This window comes from Camelina sativa, chromosome 10 (genome assembly GCF_030686135.1).
Source record: "Camelina sativa cultivar CO46 ecotype springtype chromosome 10, ASM3068613v1".
Classification (NCBI taxonomy): Eukaryota; Viridiplantae; Streptophyta; class Magnoliopsida; order Brassicales; family Brassicaceae; genus Camelina; species Camelina sativa.
Genome location: NC_141889.1, coordinates 23,605,366 through 23,624,979, shown reverse-complemented (window position 1 = coordinate 23,624,979; position 19,614 = coordinate 23,605,366). Strand labels below are relative to the sequence as shown.

The window sequence follows — 19,614 nt, the reverse complement described above, 5'->3', positions numbered from 1 at the left end:
CAAAGATGGTTTTGGAACATATGCATGTTTTTATTGTTAACAATAAAATTTATGACCTTAAAAAGGTTTTAGCTACTAAATTCAGTCAAATACAAGTATAAATGTATAACTAAAGATGTACAGACATCTTAAAAATGAAATTTAAGATACAAAAATATCAAGTGTGGGAAAAGAGTTGTAAAAACGTTGCTAATTCAGGTGTTAGTCGCTATATCGTCGCAAAACGAATGCATAACGGTCGCAACATAGTTGCACAGTGGTGGCAAAGTGTTACTCTTTTGTGACTATTTGTTTTTAGTCAATTTAAAAGTTTGATTTTCACACATTATGAGCTTATCTGCATCCATAAATCACTCATATTAGTTGTAAAGAGTATATAAAATAGGAAGAGTATGTTAAACATTGCTTTTAAAACAGAAGATTGACATTTTCCTAAAGTCCTACACATTCTACCATGGTGACTTGTTTTTCCAAAGATGGTTTTGAAACATATGCATGTTTTTATTGTTAACAATAAAATTTATGACGTTAAAAAGGTTTTAGTTACTAAATTCAGTCAAATACAAGTATAAATGTATAACTAAGGATGTACATACATCTCAAAAATGAAATTTAAGATACAAAAATATCAAGTGTGGGAAAAGAGTTGTAAAAACGTTGCTAATTCAGGTGTTAGTCGCTATATCGTCGCAAAACGGATGCATAACGGTCGCAACATAGTTGCACAGTGGTGGCAAAGTGTTACTCTTTTGTGACTATTTGTTTTTAGGCAATTTAAAATTTTGATTTTCACACATTATGAGCTTATTTGCATCCATAAATCACTCATATTAGTAGTAAAGAGTATATAAAATAGGAAGAGTATGTAAAACATTGCTTTTAAAACAGAAGATTTACATTTTCCTAAAGGCCTACACATTCTACCATGGTGACTTGTTTTTCCAAAGATGGTTTTGGAACATATGCATGTTTTTATTGTTAACAATAAAATTTATGACCTTAACAAGGTTTTAGTTACTAAATTCAGTCAAATACAAGTATAAATGTATAACTAAGGATGTACAGACATCTCAAAAATGAAATTTATGATACAAAAATATCAAGTGTGGGAAAACAGTTGTAAAAACGTTGCTAATTCAGGTGTTAGTCGCTATATCGTCGCAAAACGGATGCATAACGGTCGCAACATAGTTGCACAGTGGTGGCAAAGTGTTACTCTTTTGGGACTATTAGTTTTTAGTCAATTTAAAAGTTTGATTTTCACACATTATGAGCTTATTTGCATCCATAAATCACTCATATTAGTTGTAAAGAGTATATAAAATAGGAAGAGTATGTTAAACATTGCTTTTAAAACAGAAGATTTACATTTTCCTAAAGTCCTACACATTCTACCATGGTGACATGTTTTTCGAAAGATGGTTTTGGAACATATGCATGTTTTTATTATTAACAATAAAATGTATGACCTTCAAAAGGTTTTAGTTACTAAATTCAGTCAAATACAAGTATAAATGTATAACTAAGGATGTACATCTCAAAAATGAAATTTAAGATACAAAAATATCAAGTGTGGGAAAAGAGTTGTAAAAACGTTTCTAATTCAAGTGTTAGTCGCTATATCGTCGCAAAACAGATGCACGGTGGCAACATAGTTGCACAGTGGTGGCAAAGTGTTACTCTTTTGTGAATATTTGTTTTTAGTCAATTTACAAGTTTGATTTTCACACATTATGAGCTTATTTGCATCCATAAATCACTCATATTAGTAGTAAAGAATATATAAAATAGGAAAAGTATGTAAAACATTGCTTTTAAAACAGAAGATTTACATTTTCCTAAAGTCCTACACATTCTACCATGGTGACATGTTTTTCCAAAGATGGTTTTGGAACATATGCATGTTTTTATTGTTAACAATAAAATGTATGACCTTCAAAAGGTTTTAGTTACTAAATTCAGTCAAATACAAGTATAAATGTATAACTAAGGATGTACATCTCAAAAATGAAATTTAAGATACAAAAATATCAAGTGTGGGAAAAGAGTTGTAAAAACGTTTCTAATTCAAGTGTTAGTCGCTATATCGTCGCAAAACAGATGCACGGTGGCAACATAGTTGCACAGTGGTGGCAAAGTGTTACTCTTTTGTGAATATTTGTTTTTAGTCAATTTACAAGTTCTATTTTTACACATTATGAGCTTATTTGCATCCATAAATCACTCATATTAGTAGTAAAGAATATATAAAATAGGAAGAGTATGTAAAACATTGCTTTTAAAACAGAATATTTACATTTTCCTAAAGGCCTACACATTCTACCATGGTGACATGTTTTTCCAAAGATGGTTTTGGAATATGCATGTTTTCCAAAGATGGGTTCCAGCGACGACTTTGCTACTAAATCATAATCAAAAAAGTCGTTGCAAATAAGTCTGTTTTGGGACATATTTGCGACTACTTTGACGGACCAAAATGGTGTTGCAAAGTAGTCACAAAATTCATATTGTTTTGCGACGAAATAATATCCGTCACCAAAGAGTCTGTATGCGGTCGGAAAAGTGAGACGTTGTTGTGACTGTGTTGTTTCGTCGTAATTTTGCGACGGGTTTCCTTCTGTATTTCATACGGTCGTTAATAAGTATTAAATCAGTTGTAAAACCGTCGCAAATTACTGCGACTAAACAATCAGTCACAAACGGTAGTCACAAATGGCCTGTTTTCTTGTAGTGTCACTCATTGGCGCATCTTAATGTTCAAAGTTCTTTTGTTGACGGTGAAAATAGTATATTGAAATCAAAGAATGAGAAATCAAAATTTGATACCTCGATGGAATACAATATGATGTCTATCAACGAGACAATTAACGCACATGATAAGGGTGCCTCTGGATCTAAATGGTGTGAGAAGAATAAGTTATGGATGCAAAGATCTAACACGACAAAGGATTAACTTTCGAAGATCATTTTATAATTAATATTTTAATTTTTTTAATAATACCTACTTTATTTAGTAGTTATGATCATGATGTTACTATAATCCATTATTGAATTATTACAAGAGATTTTCTCATTTTCATTAGTTTCTCAATATTTTGTTTCGATAACACATTGAAATAGCTTTTTAATAATGATTACTATATGTTAATACAACCAAACCTATATTAATAATATAATGTTGCTAATAAATAATTAAATTTAATAGGTTTATATAATTTATTTGTAACTATATATATGTTATATTAATCCGACCAATAGTATATAAATAAAGTAATGCTTAAATTTAAATCCAATATTGATATGTAGGATTATGGAAGTATAATTAAATAAAATATTGATAAACTTCAAGAAAGTAAACCTTAAAAAATTGTATCAAAGATCTGTATACATAATTAGAAACATAAATAACAAATGATTTTTTCCAAAAAAAAAGTTAAGAGGATATATAGAAACATAAGTTAATATTCGTCTATATCAATAATTAGTACATTTTTGGTTTAGAGAATATATACGTACCATCTTCCTATATAAATAGACCTAACAGCGATATTCACTAAATGACTTCAGAAAATTAAGGTATAAACAAGAAGGATCATAATTAGTCGATTATATGAATTCTTGATCCTAGTTTCGTTTATTTTTTGCATATCGCAATTCTTGGCGTCACATAATGAGACCTTCGAAGATTCTATACTGAAGGAAGAATGTATCGACACATGCTGTCTCTAGAAAACGTAATGACATTTTCAATTTTTAATATTAAGAGATATAATATATTTAAATCTAAGATATCGTACGCAATGACAGTGAAATTCAGGTGTTAGTTCTACGATAAATCTTCCTGCTTTTACGAATGCATTGAATATTCACTATCCTGATCCACATAAGATGGCAAGGTTGAAAAGAATGGAAATATTGAAGTCTAAAAGGGCGAAAAGAAAGAAAAGAGGTCATATGTCCGGAAAGGAATTAATTAGTATTTATGTAAATAAATAAATGCCAAGTAACTAATTCAATCGTTAATTTTGCAGAAAAATTACTTCTTCCAGGACTACACGAAGATTTCGCATGTTACGTCGCAACTGATTCGGATACGAATGTTGAAAGCGATTCTGATAGCTCTACTGATGAGAATTCATGTGAGATAAATGAAAAAAATACGACATCTGACAAGTTTCTTGGGTTTCCTCCCATAAAAGCTGAGTTACTAAAAAATGGTATATCTCGATGCATATGTGAATGGTTATATGATAGTTTTGTCATTATGTATTTATTTAACTAATATATATTTAAAATATTAACAAATATTTTTTATAGGTTATTATGATGATGGAGATCCTTATTTTTTTTGTGAAAATTGTGGAGCATATATGTGGTATGGAGAACGGGTGAATAAACGGACTAAAAAGGCAAAGCCGGATTTTTCATTGTGTTGCCATCGTGGCAAAGTAATACTTCCTACGTTGAAGACTGCACCTAAAACGTTACTACCGTTGTTTTATAATCACGACGACCGAAGTAAAAACTTTCGTGATAACATACGAGCATACAACATGATGTTTTCGTTCACATCTTTAGGTGGTAAAATTAACCATTCCATAAATAATGGTAGAGGTCCTTATCTATTTCAGATGTGCGGGGAAAACTATCATCGTATTGGTGATATTTTACCAGAACCTGGCAAGGAACCAATGTTTTTACAATTATATATACATGACGTATATAACAAAGTATCTAATAGAATTTCTGCATTTAGGTAATTATTAATAATGTTAAATATGTATATAAATATTTGTCATATTTTATAAGTATGTAAAATATCTTTAATATATGTTATATTCTACTAATCAAAATTATTATATTTTTAAAATTGGCATTAATATAGGACATCTGGATCTGCAGGAAATTTAAGACGTGAGATTGTTGAGCTTTTAAAAAAGATGCTTGATAGTCATAACCCGCATGTTAAGGCGTTTAGATCGGCACATGAAATATTTAATATAGAAGACGGTAGCGAAGGTTTGCGATTAATGTTACCTTCGGAAAGTACCACTAATGCAAGGACTCATAATCTTCCTACCAGCAAAGAGGTTGCTGCTCTAATTCCCGGAGAATTTACGGCTGGTGTAAATAAACGTGACATTGTTATAGAAAGTCGTTCGGGAAATTTACAGCAGATAAGTGAACTTCATCCTGTGTACTTGCCTTTACAATACCCATTGTTTTTCCCTTATGGTGAAGATGGTTACAGATTAGGCATCGATATAGGGTTCGTGGATACCCGTGGACGTAAAAGGAAAACGGTCACCATGAGAGAATTTTATGCATATAGAGTATTTGAAAGATATGAAGAATCTTCGATTATTGTTATGGCAGGCAAATTATTCCAGCAGTTTTTAGTCGATGCATTCACTACAATAGAATCAAACAGGTTGAACTACATTTGGATGAACAAAAGCAAACTCCGAACTGAAAGAGTTGATAAGATAATTGAAGCTGCTGAAAAAGGACATGGAGATCTTGCACAACACGGAAAGAAAATTTATATTCCGTCATCGTTTACAGGTGGAAAGAGATATATGATGCAACATTATCTGGACGCGATGGCTACTTGCAAGTATTATGGATTTCCTGACCTTTTCATAACCTTTACGTGCAACCCAAGATGGTCTGAAATAGATCGTTATCTACAAAGGCATCGTCTTAGTAAAGAAGATAGACCTGATATATGCAGCCGAGTTTTCAAGATGAAACTTGATAGATTATTGGACCAAGTGACAAAGGAAAAAACGTTTGGTATCATAAATTCTAGTATGTTTTATAATATTTATTATAATTTCAATTAGTCCGGAAAGTGTAAATATATTAATGTTTTTTCCAGCAATGAATACAATAGAATTTCAGAAAAGGGGTTTGCCTCATGCGCACATGATTCTGTTTTTACATCCAGACAATAAGATGCGTACAACGGACGACATTGATAAATTCATAAGCGCTGAAATTCCTGATAAAGAGGTGGATAAGTATTTATACGAAGTTGTTCCTGATGTGATGATTCATTGTCCTTGTGGTCCTATGAACAAAGATAGTGTCTGCATGAATAATGGAAAATGCACTAAATTCTTCCCTAAGCCATACATGGATAATACTATTGTCGATGATGCTAATTATCCAATATATAGACGACGAAACGATGGGAGAGTTGTGGAAAAAAGGGTTTTTCAATACGATAATAGTTATGTTATTCCCTATAATTGTGATTTGTCTCTCCGTTTTCGTGCTCATATAAATGTTGAGTGGTGCAATCAGACATGTTTAGTCAAGCATTTGTTCAAGTACATCACTAAAGGTCCGGATTATGTTAGAGCCAATGTAGGAGGAGAAGATCAAGAAAATGAAATAAAAAAGTATTTCAATTGCAGGTAATAACTGTTTATACAAATTGTCAAACATTCTCATATTTTTTATCCAACTAATTCAAGCCTTTTTAGATACGTATCTGCATGTGAGGCCTCTTGGCGAATATTTGCTTTCCCGATTTGTTATCATACTACACATGTAGAAAAGCTCCTGTTTCATCTTCTAGGACAAGAATTAGCTATTTACAACGAGGATGGTCCAATAGAAGATGTCTTGCACCGTACAACGAACAGAACTTCTAAATTTTTGGGCTGGATGGAATGCAACAAGATATATCCCCAAGCTAGATAACTCACCTATGCTGAATTTCCATCTAAATTTGTGTAGAATAAGAAAGAAAAACTTTGGAAGCCAAGGTCGGAGAAGCGGAAAAGTTTTGCAATAGGCAGGATTACATACGTACCGCCATCTGTAGGACAAGCCTATTACTTGAGAGTTTTGCTTAATAAGATTCTAGGACCAACAAGCTTTGACTATGTAAAAACAGTCAACGGTGTTCTTTATAAGGATTTTCAGGAAGCTTGGTATGCATTGGGATTACTAGACGACGATAAGGAATACATTGCGGCTATAAATGAAGTAGGTGAATGGTGTTTTGGGGAATTTTTAAGAAAATTATTTTTGATCCTACTGCATACAAAGAGTTTAACTGTTCCTCTTGAAGTTTGGAATAAAACAAAGGACATCTTGTGCGAGGATATTTTGTTTAAAGAAAGGAGACGCAGAAATGATCCAAGTATATCAAAATGATTTTATTTTAATCGAAAATATTTATTTTTTTCCGCAAGACAAGATTATAAATAAGTGTTTAACTTACTGTGGTAGGTCTAATGTTGACACGGGCTCAGACAGAAAATATATGTTTAACTGAAATAGAACTTATGTTGCGATCAAATGGGACGTCTCTTACAGACTTCGAGAAAATGCCTAAACCAGATGATAGTATCATGAACACAGGAGTAAATAGGCTTATTGCAGATGAAAAAATATATAAGCCTCATAAACAACAGGAATTGTAGGATAAGTTGTTACCAATGCTAACTGATGTGCAAAGACGTGTTTATGAAGAAATCATTCACTCTATGAATCACGACAAAGGTGGTATGTTTTTTGTCCATGGTTTTGGTGGTACTGGAAAAAATTTCATGTGGACTATTCTTGGTGCTGATATAAGAGCTAAAGGTAATATTGTTCTGAATGTTGCTTCAAGTGGTATAGCTGCATTGCTTTTGGAAGGTGGAAGAACTGCTCATTCAAGATTTGGAAAAACTGCTCATTCAAGATTTGGTATTCCAATCAATCTTAATGAATATTCTGTGTGTTCGATCGATGTCGAATCTGATCTTGCTGATTTAATTAGAGAAGCAAAGCTCATAATATGGGACGAGGCTCCAATGATGAACAAGCTTTGTTACGAAACTTTGGATAGGAGTTTGCGAGATATCATGAAGTGTGACCAAATATTTGGAGGTAAAGTAGTAGTGTTAGGAGGTGATTTTAGACAAATACTACCTGTTATTACCGAAGGAGGAAGATTGGCGACAGTTTTAGCATCTATAAACTCATATGTTCTTTGGAATAGTTGTAAAGTTCTTAAACTTACCGAAAATTTGAGACTTCGCAAGGCAAGTAATAGTATGGACGCGGGTGCTCTCGCTACTTTCTCAAAGTGGCTTCTCGATATCAGGAATGGCAAAATCAACGAGTCAAATAGTGGGGATGTGGAGATTGAAATTCCTAATGATTTATTAATTAATACAAGTGGGAATCCTATTGAAGCAATAGTTAAAGAGATTTACGGAGAACATTTTGCAACGAGGACTGATCCAAAATTCTTTAGTGAAAGAGCTATTCTAAGTCCAAGGAATGACGATGTTGATAAGATAAATCAGTTTATGCTTACTAAGCTCCCATGTATGCAAATTAAATAGAATATGGAATATGGATATTGGAGAAAAAGTTTTTATTTAAAAATATGGATATTGAAGAAAAAGTTTTTTTTTAAAAATGTCTATTAAAACATACCTAAAATTCTTTATTTTTGTTGATCACAGGTGAAGAGAGGTGATATCTTAGCTCTGATAGTATTTAAACGTCTGACACAAGCGGACATGATGATATGATCTACACTCAGGAATTCTTAAACAGTATATAGGTTTCTGGATTGTCAAGCCATGTTTTCACGTTGAAAATAGGAGCACCTGTCATGTTGTTAAGGAATATAGATCCAAAGGGAGGTTTGTGTAACGGTAAGAGACTAATTATTACTCAGATGGCCAATCATGTAATCGAAGCAAGAATCGTGACAGGAAAAAGGTTGGTGATAGGGTACTTATCCCTAGGATGTATGTTAGTCCACCTGATGCAAAGTTTCCCTTTCGTATGAGGCGACGACAGTTTCCTATTACCGTGGCGTTTGCAATTACTATAAACAAGAGTCAAGGTCAAACACTAGAACATGTCGGATTGTTTCTACCGAAACCGGTTTTCACACATGGACAGCTTTATGTTGCCTTCTCTAGAGTCACAACCAGAAAAGGGCTAAAGGTGTTAGTTACAGATAAAGATGAGAAGTGTGACAATAAAACACTTCATGTTGTTTACAAAGAGATATTTGAGACTGGCTAATTATGGTTTGAAATTGCATTATTGTTTTGGATTGTTAGACTTGAACTTTGTTTTATCTTTTAAAATAAATTGGTTTTAATTATATTTATAAAACTTTGTTTGCCCCATTTTTTACTATATTTTACTTTAACTTCTCTCAAATGATAAAAATGTTATGTCAGAAGGGTGTAGACTTTCACATTGGAAAAAATCATATCCTTAATATCCTCTTATTCTATATTATAAAAGAAGGACTAGAGGAAAATATCACATTTTATTAGTTTCAACAATGTTGATTAAAATTATGTAATTGTTAGATATATCTTAAGTTTATATATTAACTATAAAATGCTTAACTCTAACATATCTCAAATAATAGGATTGTTATGTCATTATGATATAAACTTTCAATTTAGAGAAAACCAAATTCTAATATTCTCTTATTCTAAGGGCATCTTATTTTAATTTTTACACATCATTACATTTTATTAGTTTCAACAATGTTGTTTTGAAAAATAAAATTGTTAGTAATACCATTATTACATCTTTTATTATACATACAATAATAATTTTTAAAATACTTAACAGTCTAGATAAAAGGTAAGAGACGCTAACACGTATAAGACGCAACGTTTAATCGTGACTGTTTGTATTCTTACAAATCTCCAATCCCCTTTTCGATTTCGTTAACAGAAGATAAACAGGAAAACCCTAATTAGTGGAAATCATGAAGTACGATTCTATATCTCATCTTCATCCCGACAGGACGAGATGGTGTATCTACGCCAAGGTCTTAAATTCTTGGTATGTCAACGAATTCTTCACAAAACGGGTTCTTCTTCTTGTGGATGAAAAGGTTAGAGTAGTTAATAGAACGAGAATCTACTTATGTTTGATTTAAAACAGTTCTTAAATCATAGTTTTCTTACACAATGTTTATCAATTTTGAAGGGTGACACAATTGAAGTTTCCTTTATACCAACTACACTACTCAAGCTCCGGAAGTACACCTACGAGGATGAATGGTATGATATTAGGAATTTCAAAATCATCAATCCAACCCTCAAGGAGAGGAATACCCATCATCCTTATCAAATCAAGTTTACGGATGAAACAACCATGACTCTAAAGGAATCGATAAATTCCAAAAATTATTTCCGATTCGAAGATTTGGATGATATTTTACGAGGAAGAATCCACCATATCATCTCTTTTGGTACGTTTTCCTTAAATTAGTTTTAAATATATTAAGTTGAACTCCGTGAATTTAGGTTTTTGATATCCTTGTGTTGAGAAATCTAGAGTCTTTTTAGGAAATTTGGAACTTTCTGTAATGGTCCCTTCCATAGAAAAATACAAATTGAACTTTAATACTAAAATAGTTATATGTGAGTGTTAAATAGTTTTGGAAACATTCATTTATTTCAATGTAAAGATAATTTCTGACTTTTTCTCAAAATAGATGTTTTAACTCTGTTAATATAGTTATGAAATCTTTGTGTTAAGGAATCTTGAGACTTTTTAGGATATTTGGAACTTTGTGTATTGGTCCCTCCCATAGAAAAGTACAAAAAGAACTTTTTACCAAAATAGTTGTATGTAGATGATAGATTTTGGAAATGTTCATTCATCTCATTGGGGGAAAATATGACTTTTTGCCACAATAGATGTTTGTGGATGTGTAGTAGCTGTGAAGGACAACAGAGATCATTATAATGAAATTGTCTTCACGCTATTAAATGGCAGGTAAAATACATTTATTCCACCTATCATGTTACTAAAATTTAGAGTTTGACTATTTCATAAAATGTTTCGACTATCTACATTTGAAGGAATAAAACTATCAAGTGTCGTGCAGTAAGCGACTGTGCTACCCGTTTTATGTGTTTATGTGAGGCATCTGGATGCCATCTCACATATCATACCGAACCGGTGTTTTGTGTACTGCGTTTCTGGAAGGTATATGAAGGTATGTACTATTAATAACACTCGCTTGATTGATCAAATGCTAAACACTATGTGGTATAATCATTTATCAAACTTTTATACCTCTTAAAACATCGTTAGGTAAACCGTGTATTGTAAACACACTGGCCTCCTCCAAGATATTTATAAAACCGGAGTTTGAAGGGCTTGAGCATCACAAGGCCATGTAAGTTTTGAATGTTCATTAATATCAAGTAGTGTATCATGCTAGGGTTTAACTTATGAATGTGTTTTCTATATCTTCAGCTCGGAATTTGCTGGACGTTATTACATAAATCATGTAATGGAGCATGAAGGAGAAACTACATGGACGTAAGCTGAAGGCACATTAGTTTTCAAATTTTGTGTATATGCAAACTTGATAATATGTTGAATGTTTGTATGATCAAGTACTAGAAACCCTTATATGGGTTGCTTTCTATATTAGCTTAATGGACTAAACGAAGGAATTCAATTAGAACATTAGTTCATATATTTTTAGATCAAAGAATTAACCAAATAACATTAGTTCATATATTTATAGACAAAAAAATAAACTAAAGTACATTAGTTCATTGATTTCAGAGATCAGAATGATCTCCTTTCCTATATTATTCTAATTAAAATTATTCATAATGAATGTATTGGGCTTATTAAATACTTGAAATTTTGAAAATGGGCCTTTAAATCTTAATAAAGATATTGCATATGTAGAATACTATAGTAAACATCTTATTGAGTTCTTTTATTTGTTTCCATTTTAAAAAATGGAATTGAGAAAATTTAAACATTAAAAAAGAAGAAAAAATTATTTTAGTATTTTAGAAAATAAAATTAAATTTATTTTCTATTAAATTCCTGCCTGCACAAGCGTGCGGGTAACTCTCATAGTAATTCATACATCAAATAGTATTGTGTCACACCTTACCGACGGAATTGAACATTTAAGTAAGAGATATCGTTTATTATTTTCAAAATAGTAAGAGATACATGCTTTATTATTTGAAAGTGGTAAGAGTAAGAGATAATCATTTTAATTTTGTTTTATAAGTAGTAAGAGATATATCATTTATACTCTAGATAAGTAACTTTGGTTCCAGCTGCTACACTTGGAAGTTCACGTTCGATTTGTACTTCGCACCGGGTTGCCAGCCGACAGGAATGACATCGGTAGCCACAACAGTCTGGCCGGACTCCAGCGAAGTCACTCGGAGAGACAGCGGTGCCCGCAAAGGTGACGACACTTGAAGCTTCCACACAGCGCCCCATAAGTGGCTCATAGACATCCACGTATCAGAATCTAGAGCTTGTTTGATTTCGACTTGGCCAATTTCTCCGTCTCCATACGCAACCAAAGCCGCGAAGTAGTGGTCGTTTGAACCTTCTTCCACTCGAAACGTTACCGTTTCACCAGCAAAGTTGCACTCAACTCTACACACACATCAGTGGAACACAATAAAAAAAAAACAAGTAAATACATAAACCTAAGTAATCATGAAATATACTCATCATATAACTTGTTAATGTCAAATCCTTAATTAGATACATACTTTTTGTAAAGAATCTCCAAAACACCGGCATTGCGAAGCTGACTACCTTGACCAGAAATCGCCATGGCCCCAAACGCTGTATCACTCAAATCGAAATGACCGATTCTCTATAGCAATCAAGACATGCGTCTGTAATCACTACCGTAACCGGATCTTTCGAACACTCCGAGTTCGAAGTGCATTTAATCTGTACGTACACATATGATCAGTATATATAAATATTTCATTTTAAATCTCTTCTGCTTAATCAATTGTAATTAGTAACCTGGTAACATGCGCCACATCCTATCCCTGACTTAAACAACGAAGCACCTCCGGCTGATACCATGCTCGAAAACGGAGGTTGTGCTACAGCGGTTCTATAACCACAAGCTCCAGCTTCATTATAATCAATATATATCGTGGTTAGTACGTAATTAGTTAAATATATAGCTAGCATAGTTACTTGCTTGTTTATTTAGAGATGTAATTGACATATATAACGCATGTATTATGTATATATATACCGTCGCTTCCGTATCCGTTGGGCTCGCCATAAAACGTAGCTGCAGCGATAGACCAATCAGAATCGTTGGTCGTGACGGCTGAAACGTTGAGTTTCTTGGGGCTAAAGCAATGAGTTAAGTTTGAGAAATGACAAGTTAGAGCAAAGAGCAAGGCCATAATAATTCTTCTTCGTTTCCCCTAAACCAAGGTAATTTGCAATGATATTGATGGTGAAATTTGTACGTTATAGTAGTGTAGCCGTGAATGGTAGTTTGCTTGGTCGTTGAATCCTAATCGCACGGTTGAAAACATGCATATGTACAAACTTGTTTAACGTGTTTGAAAATAATCGCAGAATGTTTAACGTAATTTGGCGTAAATCAGGTTTGTCATGACGATTTACAGATACAATTTTGTTTTCATAAAATAAAAACATCAAGGTCTAATGAATTATGTTATCAAGCAAGTTGTATTGTATATATATATACGCATATATATAAGTGATACATAAACAATTATGTTTATTATGTTACAGTATAGAGAACACCACACAACAAATAACACACTTGGAATGCGCCAAACAAACGCTTTAATCAATCTTATATAAAAACTCTCGTTTCTTACATGACTTGAAACTAGGCTCACTCTCCTATTTATCTAACACACAACCTTGAAGGTTTACAATTCTCACAACTTTTATCCCACGAGTGCTAACTCTTTTTGCTGTTGCCCTCGTCTACTTATACCCGCACAAATGATTTCTAACCTAAATCTTTGTGCATCCTAACTAAAAGGAAATATTCCTTATCCCTAAGAATATATCCTTCCTTATCTCTTCTAACCAAATATACTCTCAATATCTTCGAGTATATCTTGATCTCTTCTTCCTTCCTTCTCACGCATCTTGTCACGGCGTCTCACAATCTTTCTCCACATCAGCACTTCACGCCACATCAGCATATCGATCTCTGAGACACTTCACAACCTCCTGTTATCTTCGGAGCTCTGACGTACTTTCAATCTCCCCCTTTTTGACTGAACTTGTCAAACAAGCACCCATTGCATTTAACCTAACAAAACAACCAGCAACAGCCAAAAGCGACAAAACTGTACCAACAGTGCATCACATCTCTAAAGCAACAAACAGTTAAACGATCAACGGATAATCATTAAGACCAATCAAATTATATGACAAATCCAAAACAAGTCTTAAAATCTAGTTAACCAGAGACATAAAACAAGTCTGAAAAAAAATAAAACTACAGAGAGCAAAAGCAAAAACAGCTAAAAGGGCTCCCCCACAGCTCAAACTCCCCCTCAAGCTTCAGAATCAGACTCATCTCCTCCTGCTTGTTTGGCACGGATTAGTCAAAAATACCAATAAAAATAAGCCTAGGAAAATTCAGATGGATGAAACACTAGGCCTAGGGAAATTCTCAGGAAATCATGGAAAATTAGATCAATTAATTAAGTAAGCAGGATTCAACAATTAAGCACCGTTCTTGAACTCTAAACAAAATTATAAAATAAATCAGTTCTCACCGCAAATATTATCTAAATTTAAAACCATAAAATCTAAATCTCTTTGTAAAATTCTAGGTTAAAAATCAGCAATAAAATCGAGTTTAGGTAAGTTCACAAAACTATTAAATCAAATCTCTTTGCAAGAAGTAATTTTGCTCACCAAAGATTTTTGTCAGAAAAATCAATTATATTCTCATATCAATTAATAATCCTAAGATCTAAATCCAGATGACTAATCAAAGATCTAGCATTAAGAACAACATATGATGAAGAACAAGAAAGATAATGAATCCAAACAATTAATCAATCTAACAATCCATGAAATCCCTAATGAGAAACCCTAAATCTAACAAGCAGATCTACTCAGACATAATTGTAAGAACACAAATCATGAATAAAATAGATAGCATTAAGAGATTAAAGGAAAAAGAAAAGGAGTTATGGATCAGGGAAAACTAAAGCTTAGGCCTAAAAAATGACCATAAAAATCCTATATATATTCCTAAAACACGTCCAGGAACTAATGATGCAAATATGGAAAACTTTTGATTTCTCTTCTTTGGCATCGATCGACACTATCAATTGCATCGGTTCATGCACTCTCTGAATTTGTCTCCCAACTTTGCAGCTTCAGCCTCAATGCTTGAATGTATTCCAAATCCTCCTATTTAGCTCCATTATGCTCCCATCCATGCTAAATCCTATAACACCTGTAAAGACTCTTAAAAACTCTAAAAACACCTAAAATACTCTATAGATAAGACTTATATCATCGCTAAAAACACCTCAAAACCATGATATCTCAATTCCCCCACACTTAGCTTTTGCTTGCCCTCAAGCAAATCAAGAACTTAATATGTGGAAAAGGATTGAAAACGCGTAAACTCCTTTTCTTCTTAAAGTATTGCTTAGCAGATAAATCCAATTCGAACCGCCTTGTACTTCTCCGTTGACATTCGTAGCATCCCAAATTCAAACCAAATTCCACTACTTCCTCCACTAAGCCTTCATTGGTGAGTCTCATCAATTTGATCAATGTCAAGAACCTTCTAGAATCATTCCCGTACTATACCATAACAAGCAAGATATAACCGTGTAAACATGTGGTACTCTTTCTCTCCCCCATACTTAGTCTATCTAATCTTCCTTTGAGATTTGCTTCATTTTTTAGCTATTTTTTTCCTTTTATCAAAGGTGTAGGCGAATAATAGGGTCATTGGTAATTTACCTACCCCTCGCTTCCAAGCTTTGTGTGATCATTTGAGTCAAGAGTAGAATAATGAGGTCACTGGTAATTTACCTCCCTCTCTAAACTGATCAAAATCATCTCATCTTTTATTCTCTCTTTTTTTTTTCTTAAGCAAAGCTCTGAGGAAAAATATTTTAAACTTAAACAAAGGAGAGGAGTACCAATTTTTTCTGAAATCCTACTTGTGAGGTATGAACATGGAGTCAAGCTCTATGAACATCAATCTCCTTGATGAGGTAAAAAGAAAGACGCAGAAATTACCTCAGGCTTTTGTGGATTCTGTTGGAAATTTGGATGTCTCTAGTTTACTGGTCAGCCATTGGATTTTTCATTAGTCGGATTGTGGATTCAATCTGCAGCATTAATCAATCAAGGCAATATACTAAAAAGAAAAATCACAGTCCCCAACAAATTTTGACTCAATAATACAATATTTTTTTTTGACTGACTCTCAAAAACAAAAACGTAGTTAGTAACTGGCTCCCCCAGACTTAAACAACACTGCCCCCAATGTTATCAAGTAAGAGATTGGCGAATAAAATAAAAGTAAAAATAAAAATAAAAATAAATCAAAAGAAAAAGGAAAAAGAAAAAACCTACCAGTGGGTTGCCTCCCACTAAGCGCTTGTTATCAGTCATTAGCTTGACTGTGTTGGATTTCAGGTATCTGGTGGATCGGAACATGGCAATGAATGCCTTTCAGAAGAATGTCTCAAATCCATGGGGGGGGGGGGGGTATAAGCTTTAGTTGGATGAGGTGTGCCAAGGATGTGAGGAGCATGACCAGGGCGGGACTGAGGTATGGGTGACATTCTTTTATGTCCTGCAAAATCATCAGTAGAAGAAACAAGTGCTCTACGATAATCTCGTGGTTTGGTTATCTGCAAAACAGTTTTTGTACCTTTGAAATTCTTATTGATGAATGGAGAAGGTTGGGGTGAAGAAGATGCATACCTTGGCCTTACCTGTGGGTTCTTGACTGTGGAATGATGAGATTTCAACTTTATAACTGGTCTAGGACTTGCAGCTAAGGAATCAACTCGAGAATCTTTGGTTTAGACAAGTCCAAGTCGACTCGTGGAGGTGTGTCGATCGATGCAACAGCTGCATCGATCGATGCTAGGCCTGCAACTCGTTTTTCTTCAATGATTCTGCAACTAACCTCAACAATCCGTGTTTCAAATACAAAAACGCCATCTACCAGCGACTTGTCATGGATCAGAACCTCATCATGATCTCTAGTACTAATTAGATGATCTCCACTCCAATCTTCAAGCTTAACAACTTGCTTACTCACTTCCTCAACAGGCTTTAACTCTTTGACATACCCAGCAGTATTGTCTCCAAGAAGCTCAATGATCAGATCATCATCAGAAGGAATTTCCACAGAAAATGTATGACCATCAATAGTGGGAGCTCTTTTCAGCTTGTCCATCTCAAAGTTCATGACCAAATCATCCACATTCATAGATATATGTCCCTTCTTTACATCTATGATAGCACCAGCTGTAGCCAAGAATGAGCGTCCTAAGATGAGAGGATCACTAGGCTCTTTGTCATATTCCAACACTACAAAATCAGTGGGAATCATGCAATCTCCAATCTGAATCGGAACATCTTCTAAGAAACCTTCAGGAATCCTTCTAGATTGATCAGCTAAGATAAGAGAGATCTTAGTTGGCTTGAAATCTGTCATCCCACGTCTCACAGCAATAGAATGTGGCATTAAATTGATACTAGAACCGAGATCACAAAGTGAGTGAGCAAACCTTCCTGCAGAGATAGAGCAATCAAGTACAAAGCTTCCAGGATCTGGTAATTTCTCTGCAATTCTACTCTGAATCACTGCACTCACTTTCTCAGATACAACAACTTTCTCTTTCCTCTCCTTCTTCCTTTGTGGGGGCTGATTCAACAAGATTGAGCTGACATCCTTGGTTAGCAAAGCTCCTTCCTCAGGACTTAAACCATTAATGACCATCCTCTTCACATATCTCTTAATCCGAGGAGAAAAATTGACTGCATCTATCAAAGGCATCTCAATCATTACCTTGTCCATCATAGCCTTGCATCTTGCTTCCTCAAACTCCTACTTAGACCTCCTAGGCTTAGGAAAAGGGACCTTGGGCTTATAAGCTTGTTCTGTAACGATTGATGGAACTAGAAGAGAAACCGAAGCTGTTCGTGGGGGTGTCGATCGATGATGATATTGTGTCGATCGACGCTTGATTTAGTTTGCATCGATCGATGCTCTTGTGTAGTGTCGATCGATGCTGGCTCGACTAACATATCTTTGTCTCCTTCCTTCACCAAAATTGCATTACAAGCATGCTTGGGGTTCGACTTTGTTCTTCTTGAAAGAAGTTCATCTCGTCTTTTAATAGACCCAGCAGTCTTAATCACTTGATTCTCCAGCTTATTGACATGAGTGTTTAATGCATCAAACTTCACAGTCAGCTCAATGTATACATAATCAATCTTCCCATTGAAGTCTACTGTTAACTTCTGTTGACCTTCCAAAATCTGTCCAATCATTGATTCCATCTTGCTCTCTGAATTGGGTGGAGGGAGGGGTTGGTAAGAAGAAGAACCATAGTTCCTAGTGAAGTTGTTGCTTGGATTTTCTGTGAATGAATTCTTCTGACCAAATCTCTGATTTTGATACCCAGCTCCATACACATAGTTGACATCTTCTTTTGTAGTCTCTGGCTTTGGCTCAAAAGTCTAAACATTCTTAGTATTGTTGCTTGAGGCTAGCCTTTCTATCAACTGTTCATGTTCACTAGCAGCATTCAAAGCCATCTGATACCGCCAATCAATACCACTGAAAAAGATACTAATCAACTGCACCTCTGAGAACCCATGATGCGAACAGTCTCTCTGGTATGCTTTGAACCTCACCCATGCAGTTTTGTAAGATTCAGCTGACCCTTGTCAAAATGTGGAGAGCTTAATCCTCAGCTCATCGGACATCGCGTAGTTGAGGAATGCCACCTTGATATCATTCCAGGTCTTCAAAGATCCTGGTTTCAGCTGCCTTAGCCAATGAGATGCTTCCCCATCAAGAGAGTAAGGGAAAAGCTTGCAGTAGAGATAGTCCTCTATGACTCCATTCGCCTTGATGCTTGTGACTATGTCCTCAAGGTGCTCAATTGGGTCTAGAGGCTTCTCATGTGGCAAGTTTTAGAATGGTCTTTGTCCAACAAGAGCAAAGTAGGCAAGCTTCAACTCAAAATCATTCCTTGGGAATGGAGGAGGGACAATTGCTAAACGGTTCTCATAGAACAAGTCTGGTTTATTGAAGTCCGCAAGAATCTTAACAAGCTCTTCATTGTTATACCGTCGCCTCTGAACATTCTCTGCATCGGCTCTGGAATTGCAACGATCGACGCTAACGTTGCATTGGTCGATGCCCTCCTGGTTGCGTCGATCGATGCTATCGTTGCGTCGGTCGACGCAACGTGCATTCTCATCGACCATGACGAGTTCTTCCTGAATAACTTGTCCTTCAGCATCATGTTTTTGGCCTTGCTTGTTGTGCACATTACCCTCTTGATCCTTCAAAACTCCAGCCTCATCCGGTCTCAATATGATTGGATTGACCATCTTTGCTGACTTGGCTGCTTTCTTGTTGTCACACTCTAGTTGTCCTAACTCTTGGTTTCTAAGCTTCACAACTGGACCAGTAGGATTTTTCCTGGTGCTAGGTTTAGGCATGTACCTGAAATACACAAGAGAAAAGAAACAAAAGCGTGTGAGTAAAATAGAAAAATAAAAAAAAATTAGACAAAATCAAAGACTTTAATCTCATGG

At 34.5% G+C, this 19,614-nt stretch overlaps 1 protein-coding gene and 1 pseudogene across 1 annotated transcript; one reads left to right on the top strand and one right to left on the bottom strand.

Moving 5' to 3' along the window:
- Nucleotides 1-3,888: 3,888 nt before the first annotated feature.
- LOC109126890 (uncharacterized) lies at nucleotides 3,889-11,329 on the top strand. The gene is made up of 11 exons (XM_087468720.1): nucleotides 3,889-3,949; nucleotides 4,032-4,217; nucleotides 4,903-5,796; nucleotides 5,882-6,372; nucleotides 6,748-7,010; nucleotides 8,003-8,334; nucleotides 8,475-8,484; nucleotides 8,593-8,736; nucleotides 9,793-9,883; nucleotides 9,979-10,052; nucleotides 11,260-11,329. The coding sequence occupies exons 1-11, from the start codon at nucleotides 3,889-3,891 to the stop codon at nucleotides 11,327-11,329; spliced, it is 2,616 nt and encodes an 871-aa protein (XP_087324846.1).
- A 641-nt stretch (nucleotides 11,330-11,970) lies between these two features.
- On the bottom strand, nucleotides 11,971-17,860 carry LOC104719525 (putative expansin-B2; annotated as a pseudogene).
- Between the last annotated feature and the right edge of the window lie 1,754 nt (nucleotides 17,861-19,614).